This window comes from Penicillium soppii (assembly GCF_028829465.1).
Source record: "Penicillium soppii strain IBT 18220 chromosome Unknown utg000006l, whole genome shotgun sequence".
NCBI lineage: Eukaryota > Fungi > Ascomycota > Eurotiomycetes > Eurotiales > Aspergillaceae > Penicillium > Penicillium soppii.
Genome location: NW_026643236.1, coordinates 654,179 through 673,877, shown reverse-complemented (window position 1 = coordinate 673,877; position 19,699 = coordinate 654,179). Strand labels below are relative to the sequence as shown.

Here is a 19,699-nt window from a genome sequence, read left to right as displayed (position 1 = left end):
TAGTTATTGTCTGTACGTCATGATCTTAATATAAGATGTATTCCCACTGCTTAAATCATACCGCGGTTGCCATACCCCATGTTCGATACTATAGACCAACGAACTCAGCCAGAAACATGTGGAATGATTGAACCCAAGTGGTCAAAATATCTCGCATGGAAATTGCTCTTTGAAAGAAACGAGTTCATTTGGACCAAAAATATTCTCCCCATTAGTAGAATCTGGATGTTCAATGCACTTTAGATACTTGTCAACTGGACGGCTGACTTTGATGGCCATATTGAGAATTATATTCGAATCAACTATGTAATGTGTGCTATGTTACCTTCGTTCCATCACACATCACTTCGCTCCACCATCAACATCAACCACGGCCCCATTGACATACCTCGCAGCACCACTCATCAAAAACAGTACCACGTCAGCCACCTCCTCCGCCGTCCCAAATCTCCCCATCGCACTTGCGAACTCAGCAGTTCTATCAATCTCCTCCTGGCCCGTCTTCACCGCAATATTAGTCGGAGTATGAATATGCCCCGGCGCAACAACATTGACTCTCACACACTTTGGTCCCAATTCAAGAGCCATGGACTTAGAGAACCCAACGACCCCAAATTTCGAAGCGTTATAGATCGCCCACCCAGCCATAGCACGCGACCCGGCAATAGAAGAGACGTTAACTATCGAAGACCCTGGCTTCAAATGTGGGATCAAGCTTCGCGTCACCAGATACGTGCCGCGGACATTCGTGTCGACAATATTGCTCCAGTATTCGTCCGTCGTGTCGGTCAGTGCGTGATTTGTGGGATTCACGCCCGCGCAGTTGAAGACGTGGTTGATACCGCCGAGATCCCGCAGCGCGGATTCCACGGTTTCGGCGATGCCAGACGGGGATGTCACATCGAGCTCGTATATGCGGTGCTTTTTGCCCTCACATTGGAAAGATTCTAAGCCCTTGATGTTGATGTCGCACAGTGCTAGCCGGGCATTGCTTGATGATAATGCTTTCGCTGTGGCCAGTCTGGTGGATATTAGATGTGTAGTATGAAGAGGGGTTGGGGCAGCTCACCCGATTCCACTTGCGGCGCCTGTTATCAGAACACATTGGCCTGAGAAGTCGTATGAGGTTGCCATTTAGAAAGAGCAGGTCAGAAGGCACAGAGAGCATTCAAGAAATAAAGGCCAAACCTATGTACCGTGATTTACTGGGCATATCAAAACCATTGCGTCAAGTCGCAGGAACTCCAAAAGCTTTGCGATAGCATCGTATTGAATTACAATACACGATCAACCGCATCAATATACAGTGGTGTAACAAAAGTATTTGACCTCGAGTACTTCGGCCGCGGCCAGGCCAAAGTGGATACCGAAGTATTCGAGGTCAAATACTTTTGTTACACCGCTAGAGCAGTGGCCTCAGGTAGATTCTCTGCGTATTACATAGCCCCAGGGCCGTCTTACAATATGACGAATGCTGCATTAATGTACCGTAGCAGCATTAGTCATATGGTAAGACGGCTATGTTTGTAATTTATTGTTACCCCAAGTCTACCCCAAAGGGGTCTTGGCATTGGGGTCAGGGCAATCACTTCTACTCGACGATAGATAGAGACACAACTCGGTTTAAGTACGTAAAAGAATGTGAGGATCGTAGGTATCATATTGAAAAGGCTGCTGTCCATGTAACATACAGCTCCGTGGTCGTTGCGTTATATACATAAAGAGGTGAGGGAAGTCAGTACCACCATCGTTCAACTTGGATCCGGTCTTTTTCAGATGAGTTGACTTCGCCCTGGGAGTAGTAGCCTGGGCCCGAAGCCCGAATTAGCAATCAATTCGGCTGACCGTCCATCTGCTGTAGCCTGTCCTGTATTGCGTCATGATCGTCATTGCCTTCATCATCCTTGTATTCCTGGAGAACAATACTGCGCATGACACGCCGTGGAGCGCGGCGGCCAGTGAAAAGCTCGAATTGAGCGAAACCTTGCTCTGGGAGAACATCAAGACCGTCGAGGGCTACCCAGCCGCGATGAGAGAGGCCTCTGGTTTGTTTCATGAGAGGGGTGTTGAGGGGTTTGTATGCCAACTGGAAACACTTGTTAGAGATCAAGATCGAAGGATTGCTGGAGTAACAATGTCAACTTACATCGACCACCACGCCGCCCGTCGGGCTCTCCAGCCACTGCGTGGGCATGTGGAAGTTGGGGGCTGGCTCACCGCCGATGCTGTGAGCTGGAATACACGAGGTAACAATGGTAGGTTGTTTGAAGTCTGCCGGCCAGGGGTCTGACAAAGACGCGACAATGCGAACAGTAGGACGGCCAGACCCGCTGGCTTCCTTGGAGTGAAGGTCTTGTCGGTTGTAGTGGTGAGCGAGCCTTTCTGCGTTGGCAAGCGTGCGGTTATAGACAAAGATATTTTGCACGCCAAGATGGATCATAGAGTAGATTGCAGCGCGGGCCATTCCACCGGACCCGATCACAAGGCCGGTCGTTGATGGCCGTACCGCGTTCGCGGGAGACAGGCCACGGCGGATGCAGTTGCAGATTCCGATCCAGTCGGTGTTATCGCCATGTAGACCTTTAATGGGACCTGCGCGGCTCTTTTCGAGAAAAACGGAGGATTCTTGGAGACGGACATTGTCGAGGTCCTGGACGTTGCGAATCGGAATGAGGGTGTTAATTGCGCCGATGGCTCGGGCGTGTGTGGACATTGAGTGGAGGAGAGGGATGCACTCTGTTTTGTACGGCAGACTGACACTCGATCCGCCGAAGTATTGATTTTCCACAAGGTCGTTTAACCCCCGTAGCGTAGGTGATTGATGGATTGCGTAATTATGCGGCAAGCCACATATCTTGAAGGCAGTGTTGTGCATGGCGGGCGACATACTGTAGGTAGTGTTGGCACCGAATACAAAGAACTGCATGGGATCCAGGGCAAAAGAGCTGTAAAGCGACTGCTGCGCCTCGCGCGCTGTAATCCACGATCGTAATTGAGTTGGCCTTTCGGTCACCAGAGACGGGTGTGTCACAGGCGAAAGGACAGGATTGAAGCAGCGAGACATGCGCCCGAGCGGGCCTGTGTTGTATGCTATCAGAGAAAGACCAGGCACGGGCAAACTTTGAATGCGATGGCGGAATCTTTGCACAGCAATATTGTCTTCCGGGGCTTCGGCTGGTTGGCACAGCCGAACGATATCACAACCCAGTCTTTTGGCGCGCTCATAGACTTTCATATACTCATCCCCATCCCAGCCACCAGGTAGGGGTTGGTAGGCTTCGAAATGGCCTATTATTCTTGTTCGTCCACTGGCAGAAATGATTTGAGAAAGGAGATGGTCATCCCGACAGAGATCTACTGTCAAGAATCCAGTGGACAGACGCAGCCCGTGACGGACGAGGTTCAAGTAGATTTCGTCCGAGCTGCGTACCGGGGCTTGACTAGGAGAAAGAGACCCTGCGGAAGTGTAACTTTCCACGTGATAGATCAACGGCACGATAATGTTACGACGAATTGTTGCAATTGCCTGACTGATGCTGTCCGCAAGGCTCGAGTCAAGGCCTGGCTGACCAGAAGAATCTGTCACATCGATGGCTAATTCGAAGGCATCTGCAGTGAACTCTAGCTCCTCGATATCCACGCCCTTTTCACACACCCTAGAGAACGGCACCGACACTGCAGTGGTGTAAGTTCGGGATTCCACGGGTAACAGTGAAAGCGGGAATGAAGCATGCTGGCTATTGAGTTCGGCAATGTCACCAGTGATAAAAGCAATGAAACGGAGGAAGTCTCTCTGAACTCGTTTTAGGGTTAAGAAAGGGATGGGCGTATGTGATCTGGGTTCCGTTCTGTGTGCCGGTGAATCACTATTGTCTGCGGGCACACTATCACTTCTGGCCTCAGATAAATTGAAGAATTCGAGGTTGGAGCAACCTCGGTATATCGGGCCAGACAAATCCAAAAAGTGTCGTACTTTCTGTGTATCCCAGGCCTTGAGGTACGATTGAATACTTTCTGGGTCACGGACCACGTGGATAACGGGGTGTGTCTGCGCGTATTCTCTAAGGAGCCTTTGGCCATTCCGCTCCATTGATCCGGCCCCGCATGCAATCACACACCCCTCTTGGTTATCCCCCAGCATCGATTCAAAGACCCGAGCCTCCTGTTGGCGATACACAAATCCATCATTTTCCTTTTTGAAAACCGCCCGGGAACATCCCACACTCTGTTGAAAGTAGCGGTCTGCGTCGATCAAGCGTCGTCCGGATGTTGCGGCAAGAATGACAGCCAAACTGGACTTTCCAGTACCTCGAATTCCAATTAAAACAATGGATGCTTTAGGGCTGAAAGTCCGTGGAGTCTGAAGATGACCATTTTCGAACAAAACCGGTGATCCGCGATTGGAGTGCAGTTCTCTCAACGATGGTGGCCGCGAGTGTGAATCTCCAGATGCTTCTCTGTGTTCACTCGATCGACGAGAGGGTGGCCGGGATGAAAGGGGGACGGTGGGGGAGGCTAGGGCGCTTGCATTGTACTTTCGAGGCCCATCCTCTAGCGTCTCAACCTCGTGAAGCTTTCTCTTCGATGGGCGGACTAGCATGGACATAGCGCGAGGGGGTCCTGTGATTAGGAATGAGAGATTGAGAGATAGGGGAGTCGAGGACCCATTACCACAGAAAGTAATGAGGAAATAGTCAAAAAGGGTAGACACAGGATAGAAGATATGGAGAAATTGTGGAGGAAGAGAACAACCAATATGGTAAGCGTTTCCAGAATTTGCGGGGGGGGGGGGGGAAAGAAATTAACAAAATCAGCGGCGTGGGCCGACGCCCGGGCCCAAAGGCCGTTGAATGTGTTATGTAAGGACAAAAAGGGCGGACGAGCGCTCATCCGGAACTTTTCGGTTTTCCCCTTCCCCGCGGGGTCGGGACTTACGCTTTACTTGCATAGATTTGCGCCAAAAAGGTTCAATTTACTGATTTTTATCGGAATTGATTCTAAATCTGTGATTTAATCTCTATAAAAAAAGAATCGTTAATATTCTCAACTGTGTGGTGGTCGAAATCCTGAAAACGTCGAGACGGTATTACCTTTGGCGAGGCACTGACTGGCTCACCGCTAGCCGGGTATCCATCTTCCCCGGAAGAATCTCGCTTGTGCACTCGAGCACCTTGACTCGTGCTGCACCTACCCTCAAACACCGCGGATATTCGATCCCTTCAAGCCACCCCCAACAGCTTTTATATACCCTAGCGGGCTGGTCATTTATGGCGTAGTCACCGGTCCGTCCGTGCACCCGACGTCGGCAAAAGATTCATCTATCATTTCGCGGGAACATGCGCCGGAATCTTGCAGGTGGATCGTGAAATCAAACACCATGAGCGCCGAACAGCGCCAAGCCACTACCGCCAGCGGCAAATCAAAACGACGATGGACCGATCCAGAAGAAGATGGGAAGGCAACGGGGGAACCAAAGCGTCAGCGAGTCTCACGGGCTTGCGACAGTTGTCGCTCGAAAAAGGACAAATGCGATGGGAAACAACCAGTATGCTCGACCTGTGCGTCGCTCTGTCGGCCGTGTACCTACAAAGCCAATCCTAAGAAGCGAGGCTTGCCCACCGGCTACATTCGATCATTGGAATTGCTTTGGGGGCTGGTATTCCAAAGGATTCAGGGTAGTGAGGATGTGATGCGAGCCTTGATGCGATCGATAAACCTTCCGAGTCACTTGGCCTCGATGGGCAAGGAAGCCGAGGGATCCGATGCTTTGCTAGCTTCCTTCAAGAACAGCACAGTGCTTAGAGACATCGAGCGCATTCTAGTAGTATTGGAACAACCGGAAGAGGAGAGGGAACGCAGTCTGCAGGCATACGGCGAGGGAGAAACCCCTCTCGATGTCGATGCTATTCTTTCCTCAGCTGAAGCCCAGGAATGGCAGCTCCCGGAAGGTCTCGAGGCTCGCGAGACACCATTGCTGGGGGTATCACCGACCCGAACGGCGATGGGCATCTCTCCTATGAAAAATCCTCCAAGGCCTACTAGAGACAGTGGTATGCAAACCACTCCAACACCCGATTTACCATCACCCTCTTTTGCCCTTCCACTAAATTCCGACGACCCCCGATCGCTGTCAATAAAATCCCCCCTACAACTCCCCTACAATGCCTGGCCTCTTTTCGACGTCTACTTCTCTTACACACAATGCTGGTTCCCCATTTTGGAAAAACACGACATTCTCCGTACCGCTTTCCAATACACAGAAGGCGATGTATTTGTCTCACGTTTCGCCCCGGGATCTGGTGAGCACGCGGCTCTGTGGGCCGTTCTCACCCTCGCGTCGCTCCAAGACGCATCGATCGCCGCCACTCGGCAAATAGACGAGCAGCCGAGAGACCAACTCAATCCTTCGCAAATGTATAATATCGCCCGACAGTTAATTCCTTCAGAAAGCGGTCCCCACGAGATTGGACACGTGCAAGCACTTTTGATCCTCGGTCTGGTCAAATTCGGACAGCAAGAATGGACTGCCTCCTGGATGCTCGTTGGCCAAGCTGTGCGAATCTCTCACACACTGGGCCTTGATCAGCCCATTTATCCATCAACATCCAGGACCTCTGACCAAGAAAAGCAACTTGGTCGAGCAAAACATGTCTTTCTGGGTTGCTTCGTTCTGGAGAGCCTCATTGCGGAACAAACTTCGCAGTGCCCGTCTTTACGAAGGGCAGACCTGGCGAGGGTAGGTTCTATCAATGAAGATGGACTTGAAGAGTGGCACCCCTGGGAGGATCAAACTGGTTTACGGCCTGCCCAGTCCTCGCGTGCGTCTATGCAGCGCGGTCCACTCCACGCGTTGAGCACTTTCAATCGTCTTGTCGGCTTAGTGTCTATTCTCAATGAGCTCTGCTGCTGCAAACATGATCCAACAATATCACGATCACAATTAGAGCAGCTTGAATTGCAATTACAACGCTGGGTGACAGCATTGCCTAAGAGCTATCGTGTTGATCTACAAAGCCGACCTGTGAGGCTCGCCTCACCGCACATATTTGGACTGGAAATGACATACGAGAGCGTCGCCATTGCTCTCAGCTCTCAGATAGCTATCCGTGAATGCGATCAAAGCATGTCGGAGCCTCCCCACAAGGCTCGCGCAACGGAAGGCTCACATCGGCTTCTGCAGCTCCTTCAATTTTACGTGGAAACATACAGCTTTTCCGCTACAGCACCGACATTTGGCATGATGCTCCGATTTGGCCTTCCACGGTCCATTTCTCGAGAACTCCCGTCAGATCTTGATATCGGTCTACGAAACAAAATTCACTCGTTTTCCTCTCATCTTTCTGTGCTGTGGACTATGCCAGACAGACAGGCCCCGGGTCAGAACTTGGCCCAAAGATCTCAACTTATAGGTGCATCTCCAATCTCACAGCACATGGATACTTCCACTGGCGGCGACATAACAATTCCATCATCTCTCTCGATCTCTTCCTCTTCCCAACATCTTCCCCCAACCGACGGTCATCCTCCAAGCAGTTCGCATGCCACGGCCCCTCCTCCAGACCCATTCCTCTCCACACCATGGCTTCGAGCCACACAGCACATCGAAGATGTATCTCTCCTACCAACGCCCTCACCTTTAACCTCCGTCGGAGGCCCATCCGAATTGCCCCCACAACAGGGACACATGGGCGGTCCTGTCGGTAGCGGGCTTTCCCACCCTGCATCCGCACCTGGAAAACCACATCACGGCACAGGTATGCTGGCTGAAATTTCGCCTACATACCATCACACTACACAGTATCACCCGACTGCATATCAAGACCCATCACTCGGTATGGGCTCATTTGTTGATATGGATGGATATGGTGCTCCAAGGAGACAACGGATTGCACCAGATCTCGATGCATTGTTCGACGAGCTGGCGTCACTAGATGGAGCCGAGAAGTAAGCATAGTCTATTCAGCGTTTTGACTTTTTGGGGAAAAAACAAAAAACCACTAACTATTTTCTCCTTATAGGGCCGACAATCAACCGGAGTTCATGCAAAACCTGGGTTTTGTCTCCGACGCTGGTATTCCCGAACTATACTCATTCTCTGGTCAGGTTGAGCCTTTTTTGCTCGCACAAACTCAGCAGCTGCCGGGTAGCGGGACACCATCTGGTGTGCGGCGAGAATCGCAGTCGTTAAGCATGTCAGGAACCCCTAAGCGATGATGTCACATTTAAAATGTCAGTTCATTTGAATACATGTTGTGGGAGACCCTATGGCCGCTGGTCGGCCGCTTCCGCCAATACCCCCTCTAGTCATCATGCAGTTGGGCTGTGAAGAACCACTTCTCTGCCTATTGCCCGAAACAGCTTGTTATAGGGTCCCAGTCTATTATATATGACAGTGCACAGCGCAAGCTACATTGCATATCCCGAGGCAGATACGCAAGGAGGCTCCAGAACTCCATCTGAAAACATCTATATTTTCCACTAGAAACAACATATCCATACAAAAGAATAATCCACATGAATTCATCAACTCTCTCATAAAACTATATACAAGCAAACCCCAATTTTCATTTCATTTTCACCAATCACCATCGCCTCTTTTAAAGCGCAGCCTTAGCGTCCTTCTCCTTCTCCTCAAAATTGACACAAACATGCTCAACAGCAACCTTATATCCGTAAACCCCCAATCCAACAATAATACCCGCGGCCTTATCACTGAAATACGAATGATGTCTCCAGGGCTCGCGCGCGTGGACATTGCTCACATGCAGCTCGATGAAAGGGATAGCAACGCCGAGCAGCGCATCCCGGATAGCCACGGAGGTGTGCGTGTACGCACCGGGGTTGATGATGATGGCGTCGACCTTGCCGCGGGCGGCTTGGATGCGGTCCACGATCGCGCCTTCGTGGTTGCTCTGGAACGATTCTAGCGTTGCGTTGTGACTTGCTGCTACGTCGCGGCTGTTGTTCTCGACGTCGGATAGCGTTGTATGGCCGTAGATGTGGGGCTCGCGGGTGCCCAGGAGGTTGAGGTTGGGGCCGTTGATTAGGAGGATTGATTTTGGCATTTTGGGGGTTGGAAAGGGTTGGATTTAGTTGTGGGTTTGGTGTTGCAATTCAAATTGGGAATGGGAGTGGGATGAGATATGAGATATTGTTACATTTTGTAGTAAATTGGCCTTTGGACGGTTATATTCTTTACTTCGGTTCAACTTGTCATCTCCGCATCTCGGCTCCGCGGCTGAGTGCTTTGCCGTTTGTGTGGAGAATTGGGGGTTTTAGTAATTTGCCTATTCAATGTCGTTCATTGGCGCTCGTTATTGTGTTGCATAATTCTCCGGTCTGTTTCATCGTAATTTCCAGTTGTGCGCTGGAATTAGTGATGTTTTGGAGATTTGCCACCTAAAAACTACGCTGCCCACTATAACCAGCTGTGGCTGTCTCTTGCAATATGGTTTAGCGAGTGAAACAAACCCCGGGTTACTCATGAATGGAGAGTGACCCTCATCACATTCTTCCAATGATTGTTCAATGGTGAATGTATTGCTTCCTCATTGAGGTCAAACGTGCAATTACCTCGAAGACTATATATACCTCACAGAACTTCACATTACTATGTGTATAAAGGCCCATATTCGTCCATCCATGCAATTTGCTGCACCGCACAGTTTCCCGATAGCCCTAAATATCCAGGCAACTGTCGAGTCCAAGGGAAGTGGCAAGCAAACTGATACAATAATAGGCCACAGTACTACCCCGGACAAGAAAACTCAACCTGCTCTTTGTTCTCGGTGGAAAGGGCGTCCATTCCATGCATTATTTACTATAAATATGGAGCTTGGTTTGGAGATAGAAACGGCAATGTATTCAACTTCCACCGAGAATAGTTTGAATGCGCAAACAACCGGTATATAGGGATTCAACTCGCTTGCCCAACCATGCTATTGAGATTCGTCAAATCAACCGGCTATGTCGATACTTGGTAAACACTAACGGAAAAGCAGGACATACAGTCGTTCGCACTCATTTCTGTTCGACTAATTTCTCGGTGCGTGTGATAATATCATGGACAAAACTCATGCTATATAACTCTGAACTGTGCAAAAAGTCAATTTTGATCCTCTAAATTTACTAGTTATTCTATAGTATATGTTAATATTTATTGAATTTTATTTAAAATCAAATTTCAGTCCAAGGGTTGGGTAAACCCTCTAGAAAGCTCATAGTGGACGAAAATTTTATGAAATATCAGCTGGGGAAGGCGGCTGACCCCATCTGTAGGTATTTATGAAGCTTCTTCTTCAATGACGCCAGGAGTACCGGTTTCGCCAGGTAATCATTCATGCCCGAATCCAGGCATTTCTCTCGATCACCTTGGATCGCCGAAGCGGTCAGAGCGATAATCAGGATGCTCCTCACAGCCTCCACGGGATCCTGCCGGAGACGGTGGGTGGCAACATACCCGTCCATGATGGGCATCTGAACATCCATCAAAATCAAGTGGTATGGTTGCTCTGCAGCGGCCTTCTTTCGGATGCCCTCCACGGCTTCTAGGCCGTTGTTATAGGCATCTATTTGGATAAATCCTAGCTTTTTGAGAAACTGCACCGTAATTTTCTGGTTGATGAGGTTGTCCTCTGCGATGCACACGCGGAGGTCGGGGAGGGCGATTTGGGACAGATCAATGCAATCCGGGGCTGCTCTATCGAGCAGACCCAATGGACAGTCGATAGATTCGGTTGGAGTGGTAGTCCCCGAACCCCCGGAATTGACCTTCGGCACGGTGATCGAGAAGGAAACAGTCGTGCCGACGTTCTCGACGCTCTTGAGCTCGATGGTGCCCCCCATCAGATCTACGAGGGATTTGCAAATACTAAGACCCAAACCACTGCCTCCGAATCGGCGCGCGGTACTGGCATCGGCTTGGGTGAATGGCTTGAAAAGGTGCTGTATGAGTCGTGCGGGGATGCCAATACCCGTGTCCTTCACCCAAAAGGAGAAACTGACTGAATCCTCGGTTGCATCGACCGCTCTGGATCCTATCGTGATGGACCCCGTATCGGTGAATTTCAGACTGTTACTGAATAAGTTGCCTAGAATTTGCTGCAGGCGCACGGGATCGCCATATACGCGGGATTGGGGTAGTTGGATATCCTGGATAATGCGAACATTTTTGGACTGCTGCTTGTTCGTCAAGTCGGTCGACATCGCGCGAACGACTTCCCGAACCATCTTGTCGACATCGAAGGACACAATATGCAACTGCACCTTGTTCGCTTCGAGCTTGGAGAAGTCGAGGATGTCATTGATTACGGTGAGTAGAAGCTTCGCTGACATGCGAATTGAGTCCGCCATTTCCAATTGCTGCTCCGGCAGTGGACTGATGAGCAGAAGTTCCGAGTTGCCAATAACCCCATTGAGTGGCGTTCGTAGCTCATGAGATATATTGGCGAGAAAGCTGCTTTTTGCCTTGGCGGCCTCTTCGGCCAGCTGGGCGTGATGCAGAGCCTCAGCCCTAGCAGTGTTCGCCTTTTGCTCGGCCGCCATCGCTTCCGCCAGGGCCGTCTTCTGCACGGCAACCATGGATTGGTTGATGGTGGATACCCGTTCTACTTCCCTGAGGGTAAGCGCATTGTAATAGCTAATTCCGAGTTGGACAACGAGCAGCTGTAGCACGACGCGATTGAGATACGAGAACGCGTTGGGCGGTCCCTCCAAATACAACACCGCAAGTGGTTCGCTCTCCTCGCCGCCATGTGAAATGGGCAACGCCACTACCGATTTACTAACCGGGTTCTGGGCCGCCCACGCTTCGCTGACGTAGCTAAATCGCGGATCCTGCAAGACATCAGGCAAATACGTTGCTTCACGAAAGCGCACACAGTAGTTCACAATGCTTTCCTCGACAAGAACGGAGTTTCCAATCTGTATCGGAGGGTGATGTACTTGGATGCTTCTGGCTGCGTCGCCACTTGCTGCCACGGCCCACCCAATGGTCGGGTCCTCCTCGGTGATTATGGCTACCAAAGTAGCAGCACCATGGCAGCTCTCCATAATAATTCTGCACATGGTCCGAAACAGCTCGTCAACCTTTAGAACGCTAGATATCACCTGTGAGTGTTCTAGGATCGAGGTGAGATCTGAGATGTGTAGCGAACGCTCTGCCGGGGACTCTTCGGCACTCGAGTGTTCATCGTTGCCAAGATCGGATACTTGAGGGTGAATTCGTATAATTTCATCTGGCTCGGTCTGAGTAGCGGTGTCTCGTGCCACACCCTTTGCCTTATGCTCAAGATCATAGATATGCAGAATGTGATCAGCCACCCCCGTAGCTCCCATTTGCCGGTAGAGTCTAACTGCTTCTTTCAGGGCAAAAGTGCCCAGTCGCAAAGAGCCCTCACGCATCAGGTGTTCAGCTAACAGACGGTTGGCTAGAGCTTCCTCGAACTCAAATCCATGCATGGAAGAGTGGTCTAATGCCTCTTGATAGAGACACAAAGCAGCCCTTTGATCATGCTCCATCTCGGCGATCTGAGCCCCCAAAATTTTTGTCCATGCCAGATAATTCACATCTGTAACGACCTGCCACTGCTCAATCTTGCGTTTGAAATACCTCAACATCTTCGCCAGGTTGGCCATCTCCTCCTCGAAAGCTGCCTCAAGGGATCGCCCCTTCATGTCGGACGCCAATTGAGGGGAGCAGGCGCGATATGCGGGATTGAGCTGCTGCTGCTTCCGATTCCACACACATCCGGCTAGAGAAAGAGAATGAAAGAACATGAGGAATCGCGTGTTGCGAGCAGACCATATGGCATTTATTTTCTTGAGACAGGAATTTCCCAGCGCAACCGCTCGCTCGTAGTGACCGTACAGAAACAACGGGGCAATTTCCATACTCTCATAGAGCATCAGCGGCCGGTCGCTGTTCTTGATGTTCCTTACTAGCCAATACTTGTATGCAGCCGAATTGTGTTCTTCGTCACTCATCACCCCTGCTGAGTCATGCGTATATGTTTTCCCCTGCAAAGCACGGCAGAGCTGGCCTATTGTGATGAGGATCGTACCCCCGGGAGTATCCGTCTGCCAGTTAGGGATGGCCTGACAACTGTAGACACAGAAGCTCTCCAGCTCGGCCAGGTTATCAGAGACAAAGAAACTCGTGGTGGCCAGTAGGCCGTAGTTCAAAATGGTCGCGATTCGGTCACCAGCGTGGATGGAGAAATCCAAAGCTCCTTCCAACTGACAGATTGAAGACTGGACATGATGTTGGGTGTGATCAACGAAAGTCAAGTAAAACGCGATACCGCGTCCCCTGGTATGTGGGTCTTTACATTGTTCGATTAAAGCCAGGGCAAGCTCCGCACTATGACTTGCGAATGCAATTGCGTTGTCCCGAGTGATCGCTATCACAGCCAACTGCAATAGTCCCATGCCCGCTTGGGGAAAGGGGCCACGAGAGATATATATGCCAACCATGACCAGCGTCATTTGGTAAAAGGTCAGCGTATCCGACCAGAAAGCTGCACTGGTGGCTTCCACGAGAACTGCACCGATAGCAGCCAAGGTAGGATTCTCAACAGGGACCTTCTCGATGATGTCCTCAATTTGAATAGCTGAAATGGCCTCGCACAGCCGACGGAACTCTTTGTCACATTTGGCAAAATTTGGTTTGTCATCAATTGTGACGTCCAGAGTAATGAGACATTCTTTCAGCGCCTGGAAAGCACCTGACGAATCACCTAGTTGTGCAAGCATGCGAGACTGCAACATCCAGGAGGGAGCCTTGTCTACGGGACTTCGAGCATTGGACAGCATAGAGTCTAGCAAGCGACTAGCCTCGGCATGCTGTCCTCGGTACAAGTAGGCTTCAGCAGCGGAGGTAAATATCTGTAGCGTCTCGTCGTAGCTTACATCCTCTGCGTCGTCATTCCACATGTCCTCCTGGAGCAGTAGAATGCAGCCTGGGTATGATTTGATATCAGCCGAGCGGAAGCCGGAATCACTCGCAGCTTTCGCATAGTCGAACAAGAATTTTCGGAAAGGCTTCCTGTTTGCCACGGAGTCATTGATTATCGTTGCTGATTCAATAATGGCTGACGCCAGCATGTTGCGATACTTCTCGTCGTGTGAGTAATATTGAAGCAGCACTTGTGCTTTGATAAACTCCACATGGTGTTGATCTCTCGTGTGGAATGACGCTGCGATGTGCTTGTAATGATCATATGTGAATGCAAAGACGTCCTTATCCTGTGTGGGCACAATGACGTAGGCTTGGATGGTCGATTGCAGAGCTAGAAACATCTCCCGCTCAGGCAAGTCTGTCTCTGAAATCGTCTCATCGCTGTTGAGAAGCCTCTGGACCAGCTGGAACGAGAAGGTCATGCCCAAACTGGATGCCCAGGCCAGGATTGACTTAGAGACAGGTGATAAGCTACTAAGGCGCCTTGCTAAGAAATCACCGAAGACGGCATCGTCGTATTTATCCGCTTTGAAATGCTCGGAGATGCGGCTCAGATCAAACGACCACAGCCCTTTCTGGTAGTCATACCAGATGAATTCATGTTCATAGCACTCGTTCAACATTTCACGGACGTAAAATGGGTTTCCATTTGTCATAGATTGAATGAGCGCTCCCAGAGGCAAGAGAACGGGGACAGGCAAACACAAGGTGCTTGCTACATATTGCAATACGCTGTCTTCACTGAGCAGAGAGAGAGTGATGGCGGTAATACTTACGTCTCTTCCGTTCCGAATTTCTACTTTGGTTAGCACGGTACAACATAGTAAGAAAACCCGAACAAAAATCGTGAAAGAAAAAGGCTGAGGGTAAATTACCTTTATTGGTAGAGAGGTCAAGGATTTTGGTTATCATTTCCGATGAATCATTTTCGGGTCGATAGGCCAAGATCACCACAATTTCGATCCTAGCCGAGACGATCTGGGCAATAAGTTCCAACGACTCTTCGTCCGCCATGTGGACATCATCAAGGCAAAGACACACTAATTTGTATTGCGAGAAGGTTCGCAAGATATCCAGCAAAGTCAGTACAAGAGGCAAAGAATTGGTTGAGGATCCGGTTCGAAGAAATTTATGGGAACTCTCCGTTCCAGCACTATCGGGAGAATGCTGGTAAGACGATGACATGGCCGAACGGGCAGTAGTATGCGGCACCTGCTTCGGCAACTCGGGGCTTGGTCCGAGCAAGAATTTTGGAAGGCCTAGAACTTTGTGCAGAGTGTGCCACACAGGGCCAATCTGGTTTCGCAACTTCGGCAGGAAACTAGGCTCAATTGTATTTTCTGAAAAGGCCTGCTCGAATAGACTTGAGAATAGGTTCAGAACCGGACGCTGACGTTCTTTGACTGAGAGATCAAACCGGGAGCTGGCAAAGAAGCCTCTTCGTCGGGCTATAATCTGCACCGACTTGATGAGTCGAGACTTGCCCAGACCGGCCCCTCCCTCAATGCTGATGATCTCGCATCGTCCTTGTGGCGCCATCCCGCGATGTGCAGCCGATCTCCTACCCGTGTCACTAGATCGGGAGCTTCCATCTCCACTGGTGCTGTCAATCGATAGAGTCGACAATCGCTTCTCTATTCCCTTCCTGTCTAAGGCCACGGAGTCGGACTCGCTGCGCTCGCTTGAGCTGTTTTGAGAACGTCCATTGGAGCGCACGCGGCGCGTATTAGCTATATACGATTGAGTAATTGCAACGGAGGCCATGCTGGTGGAATCCGGCAAGTTGGGAATTGCATCGGCCAGATTACCGGAGGCTTCTTCTTCCAGGTAAGCGCCTGATGGAAGGACGGCGAAGGTCGCAGTTTGGTCCTCCGGCAGCGACAATAGGTGAAGCCCTTTGCCTCCCTGGTACAACCTGGATGTACGATCCAGAACCTCAACGATGGCGTCTTGCTCGGCCGTCCGGCCCACCATCGTGCGCGGGAGCGTGAAGAACGGAGAAACATCCTTGCTGGCAATCTCCCAAGTATCCACTTCTGCCGTATCTCCCGCTGCCAACATATCCCGCACCTCCACGAGGTCATGTCGCAGACCGCTGACAGATTTGTACCGCTCGGAGACATTCTTCGCCGTCGCCTTGGCGATGATTCGTGCAATTATTTTAGGCACGTCCTGTCGCAAGGTCGAAACCGACGGCAGCTCCCGTCCTAGAACCTTCCTAATAATCTCCATGGGAGACTTGGCCTCAAATGGAGTCTCGTGAACTAGAGTGCTCCACAGCAGGACACCGAGTGAGTACATGTCGGCCCGATTGTCAAGCTGAATCGGCGTGTGGCCGGTCTGTTCGGGGCTCATATAGGAGGTGCCCGTCGAGGCACTGTTCTGGTTCACTGGGGCCCGCGGCCAGCCGGCGCTCAGCCGCCCGGTGTCATAGGGCCGTAGGCCCGTTCCGAGATAAATCAATTTCACTCGGCCGGTCTCTTGGCTGAAGTGGAATGCATCCCCTCGGATCTGCCCGTGAACAATCTGCTGGCTATGCAGCATTTGAATGCACTCCGCAGCGCCGATAGCAAAATCCATAAATGTCTGCAACGGTATGAGCTCGGTCCGATCGCATCGATGCGAGCCAATATCATCGGTCTCGGTATCACTCTGTTCTCCTTCGGGTTGTGTATGATACCAGGTCGTGCCGCAATCGACGAAGCGAGGAAGATCGTTAGGACCGGGACTTTCATAAATGCAGGCCAAGAGCGATGACTCGTGGTCCTCATCCAGGCTGGGTAGGCGTCGCATCTCCACGGGGAGTAGAAAATATTTGCGGTCGGAAGCAGCGACGGATGCCAACATTTGATACTCCTCTTGCATTCTTTCTTCCGCGACCAAGTTCTCACCAATGCGCGCCACCACTTCAATAGTCCTCTCTGGCCAATTGCCATGGGTTTCTACGTCGCTGTCCCTGTCTGGACCACATGGGGCCGAGGAACCGCTCACATTGCCGAATGAGGCACTTCGGAAGCGAGCGGTCTGCGCAAAATCTGCACGGATGGTACGGTCGAGGTGCCTGGTGCCGAAAATGTGCCTTATGGAGGCTTAGCACGGGACTTGCTTCCGTCAGGAAATCGTACGCACCTTACGCCATAGCTTGAGCGAAATTGCCTCGACTCGTCCCAGGTATAAGCCACCAGGCGATCCAGTTTTTCCATCTGACCGATAGAAGGCTTTTGCGCCTCTTCGTGCGTTATTAGGACTCCCAGGCGAAAGGGGGTTGGGTTGAGAATTGGGCGGAAGAATCAACCGTCGATCGGTGTCATGGTCGTCGTGGTTTCCGCTGGTCGCCTCGAGATTTTAAGGAGGTTGTCCTGCTGTCAGACGTAAATCAAACGAATTGCAATAGAGAAAAATGAACACGAAAGAGCCCGACCAGGCTATTGTACTTAGAAGAATGCATGTATTGGTTGGCGTGTGTTAGAAGATGCGATCGGGCGGGGAGAAAGAACCGAGACCAGAATTCCAGAAAAACCGGTTATTCTAATTTATTTATTTCTTCTCTTTTCATCTTCTTCTGAGAATCTTTCGCATTGCCTGTTAGACTAGAAATCGATTGGAGAGCCTGTCGACCAGAAAACGACAGTCGTAAATATGACAGATGTACCCTAGTAAGTTGATCGCAACGTGATCGATTCTTTCATCGAGCTTTATTCTTGTCCTCACATTACTGTGTCACAAGGAAAAGATGCAAGAAAACAAGCTATTCGGGAAAAAGAATTAGACTAAAACGATGTGGAACAGATTTCTCCTTCTGATTGGTTGTTTGCTCGTGGCAGCTGGAGCAAGATCTTGAGTGGGGGAAAGCAGCACAATAAGTGCCGAGAAATATCAGTGGTTGGCTCTGGGTCTGGCAACTTCCAGACCCCTCCATCTAAGCTTTCCCTCCACCATCCGCGGACATCTATCTCTTTTATCAATTCTTGAGCTTGGATTCATCTTATCTCTTGTAACTTTTCCAACTGGTTGTTTATAGCTCGAGCACAGTAGCAGTCGCCTCACAATGCCAGAAGAAACGAGGGCTAATCCGTAAGTCTTCTAATTTCCTGCTTTCGTATCTCCTCCTACGTTAGTATTCATTCCACTGCCGTCTTTCTGTTTTACTCCATCAACCACAAGTCAAGAGACCACGGATTTATTCTATTCTTTACCGTCGTTTCTGTGCAGGAGTCATTTTCCGATTTCGTGTACTCAAATCGGTCACCAATCTTGCCAACATCTCCAATTCCATTTTGGATCCCGACTGACACCTACGTCGATCTTCTAGTCTCCGTCTCGGCTCGATTGCCCCCAACTTCCAAGCTGAAACTACCATCGGCCCCATTGATTTTCACGAGTGGGTAGGCAACGACTGGGTGATCCTCTTTTCCCACCCGGAGGATTACACCCCGGTCTGCACCACCGAGCTGGCCGCGCTGGCCAAGTACGAGCCCGAGTTCACCAGGCGCCACGTCAAGCTGATCGGTCTTTCGGCCAATTCCATCGAGTCGCACGATGGCTGGATCAACGACATCAGCGAGATAGCGGGATGTCCCTTGACCTTCCCCGTCATTGGCGACAAGGACCGCTTAATCGCCTATGCCTATGACATGTAAGTGGCTTCCTCTCTTTTCCCGCATCTACCTAGGCAACCTAGTAACGGACTCATGTGTATAAATAGGCTGGATCACCAAGATATCACCAATGTGGATGCCAGAGGAATCGCCTATACCATCCGATCCGTTTTCATCATCGATCCCAACAAGACCATCCGCTTGATCCAGTCCTATCCCGCCTCTACGGGCCGTAACACGGCGGAATTGCTCCGTGTAGTTGACTCTTTACTCGCTACGGATAAGCATTGCATCAATACCCCTGCCAACTGGGAGCCCGGTGAGGACGTGGTCGTCCCTTTCAGTATTGATGACGAGGATGCCAAAGTCCGGTTCCCAAACATGCATGTGGTCAAACCGTACCTGCGTTTCGCCCCGTTGGCCAAGGAGCAAATTGTCCCTGAATAAAGAGTCATTTCAATAAAATTTAAGCATAGCTTGTATTATATTATAACTGCCAACTTGACTTATCTTTACTAGATATACTTCAGGGCTATGCTTTCATTAGATATGAGTACTTCTTTGTGTATCTGACATATAAATTACGGACGGACCCACTTAATCATCTTCATCGAACATATCGACCACTACCGGCTACAGCGCCAATTACTATCCGCTATAGGTTAGGGAGCTCAGTAAAAGACCTTAGGAATATATTCTTTGCACGCTACCATTTCGCTTAAAGATATTGATTATACTTAACTATAGGCGTATCCTTTTTCGTAGGTTTCTATAGCTATTGCTAACTACTTTATCGATAGTAATCAGGTTAATTATGAAGTACTTCTTGTTATCATTCACGTGGAAGAGAAATCAATTCATGATTATGCACATAGTCCCTGAGGCATAAGATCTAGATGTCTATATGCATGGCCAACTTGCATGCGCTAGTCAAGGCTGAAACTGTATTCTTTACCTAGGTAACTATCTCTATCTTGCAAAAGATTGAATGGGAGGGACACACTAAACGGATAAGTCTATGGATAGGGTGAGAAGCAAACAGGATAACAAATGATTAACAAGTTCCAAGGTTGACCTCTTCATCAACAAACATAGCATTGCGTTGCATGGTGTGGTAGTATGGTGCTGTTCCTGTCCGAGTCAA

At 50.1% G+C, this 19,699-nt stretch overlaps 6 protein-coding genes across 6 annotated transcripts; 2 read left to right on the top strand and 4 right to left on the bottom strand.

Moving 5' to 3' along the window:
- Positions 1-342: 342 nt before the first annotated feature.
- On the bottom strand, positions 343-1,134 carry N7529_007627 (SDR family NAD(P)-dependent oxidoreductase; the record flags this gene model as incomplete). Its single annotated transcript, XM_057243154.1, has 2 exons — positions 343-1,021; positions 1,070-1,134. 2 exons carry the CDS (start codon positions 1,132-1,134, stop codon positions 343-345), a joined length of 744 nt encoding a protein of 247 aa, XP_057094692.1.
- A 697-nt stretch (positions 1,135-1,831) lies between these two features.
- N7529_007626 (putative quinate pathway repressor protein QutR) lies at positions 1,832-4,606 on the bottom strand (the record flags this gene model as incomplete). Its single annotated transcript, XM_057243153.1, has 2 exons — positions 1,832-2,086; positions 2,147-4,606. 2 exons carry the CDS (start codon positions 4,604-4,606, stop codon positions 1,832-1,834), a joined length of 2,715 nt encoding a protein of 904 aa, XP_057094691.1.
- Positions 4,607-5,377: 771 nt separating this feature from the next.
- Positions 5,378-8,214, top strand: N7529_007625 (putative C6 transcription factor QutA; the record flags this gene model as incomplete). The annotated part of the gene is made up of 2 exons (XM_057243152.1): positions 5,378-7,944; positions 8,019-8,214. 2 exons carry the CDS (start codon positions 5,378-5,380, stop codon positions 8,212-8,214), a joined length of 2,763 nt encoding a protein of 920 aa, XP_057094690.1.
- Positions 8,215-8,597: 383 nt separating this feature from the next.
- On the bottom strand, positions 8,598-9,065 carry N7529_007624 (type II 3-dehydroquinate dehydratase; the record flags this gene model as incomplete). The annotated part of the gene is made up of 1 exon (XM_057243151.1): positions 8,598-9,065. The coding sequence occupies one exon, from the start codon at positions 9,063-9,065 to the stop codon at positions 8,598-8,600; it is 468 nt and encodes a 155-aa protein (XP_057094689.1).
- Positions 9,066-10,245: 1,180 nt separating this feature from the next.
- On the bottom strand, positions 10,246-17,160 carry N7529_007623 (ATP-binding hybrid sensor histidine kinase/response regulator; the record flags this gene model as incomplete). Its single annotated transcript, XM_057243150.1, has 3 exons — positions 10,246-14,753; positions 14,833-17,036; positions 17,087-17,160. The coding sequence occupies 3 exons, from the start codon at positions 17,158-17,160 to the stop codon at positions 10,246-10,248; spliced, it is 6,786 nt and encodes a 2,261-aa protein (XP_057094688.1).
- An 845-nt stretch (positions 17,161-18,005) lies between these two features.
- On the top strand, positions 18,006-19,002 carry N7529_007622 (peroxiredoxin; the record flags this gene model as incomplete). The annotated part of the gene is made up of 3 exons (XM_057243149.1): positions 18,006-18,031; positions 18,270-18,593; positions 18,663-19,002. 3 exons carry the CDS (start codon positions 18,006-18,008, stop codon positions 19,000-19,002), a joined length of 690 nt encoding a protein of 229 aa, XP_057094687.1.
- Positions 19,003-19,699: the final 697 nt, after the last annotated feature.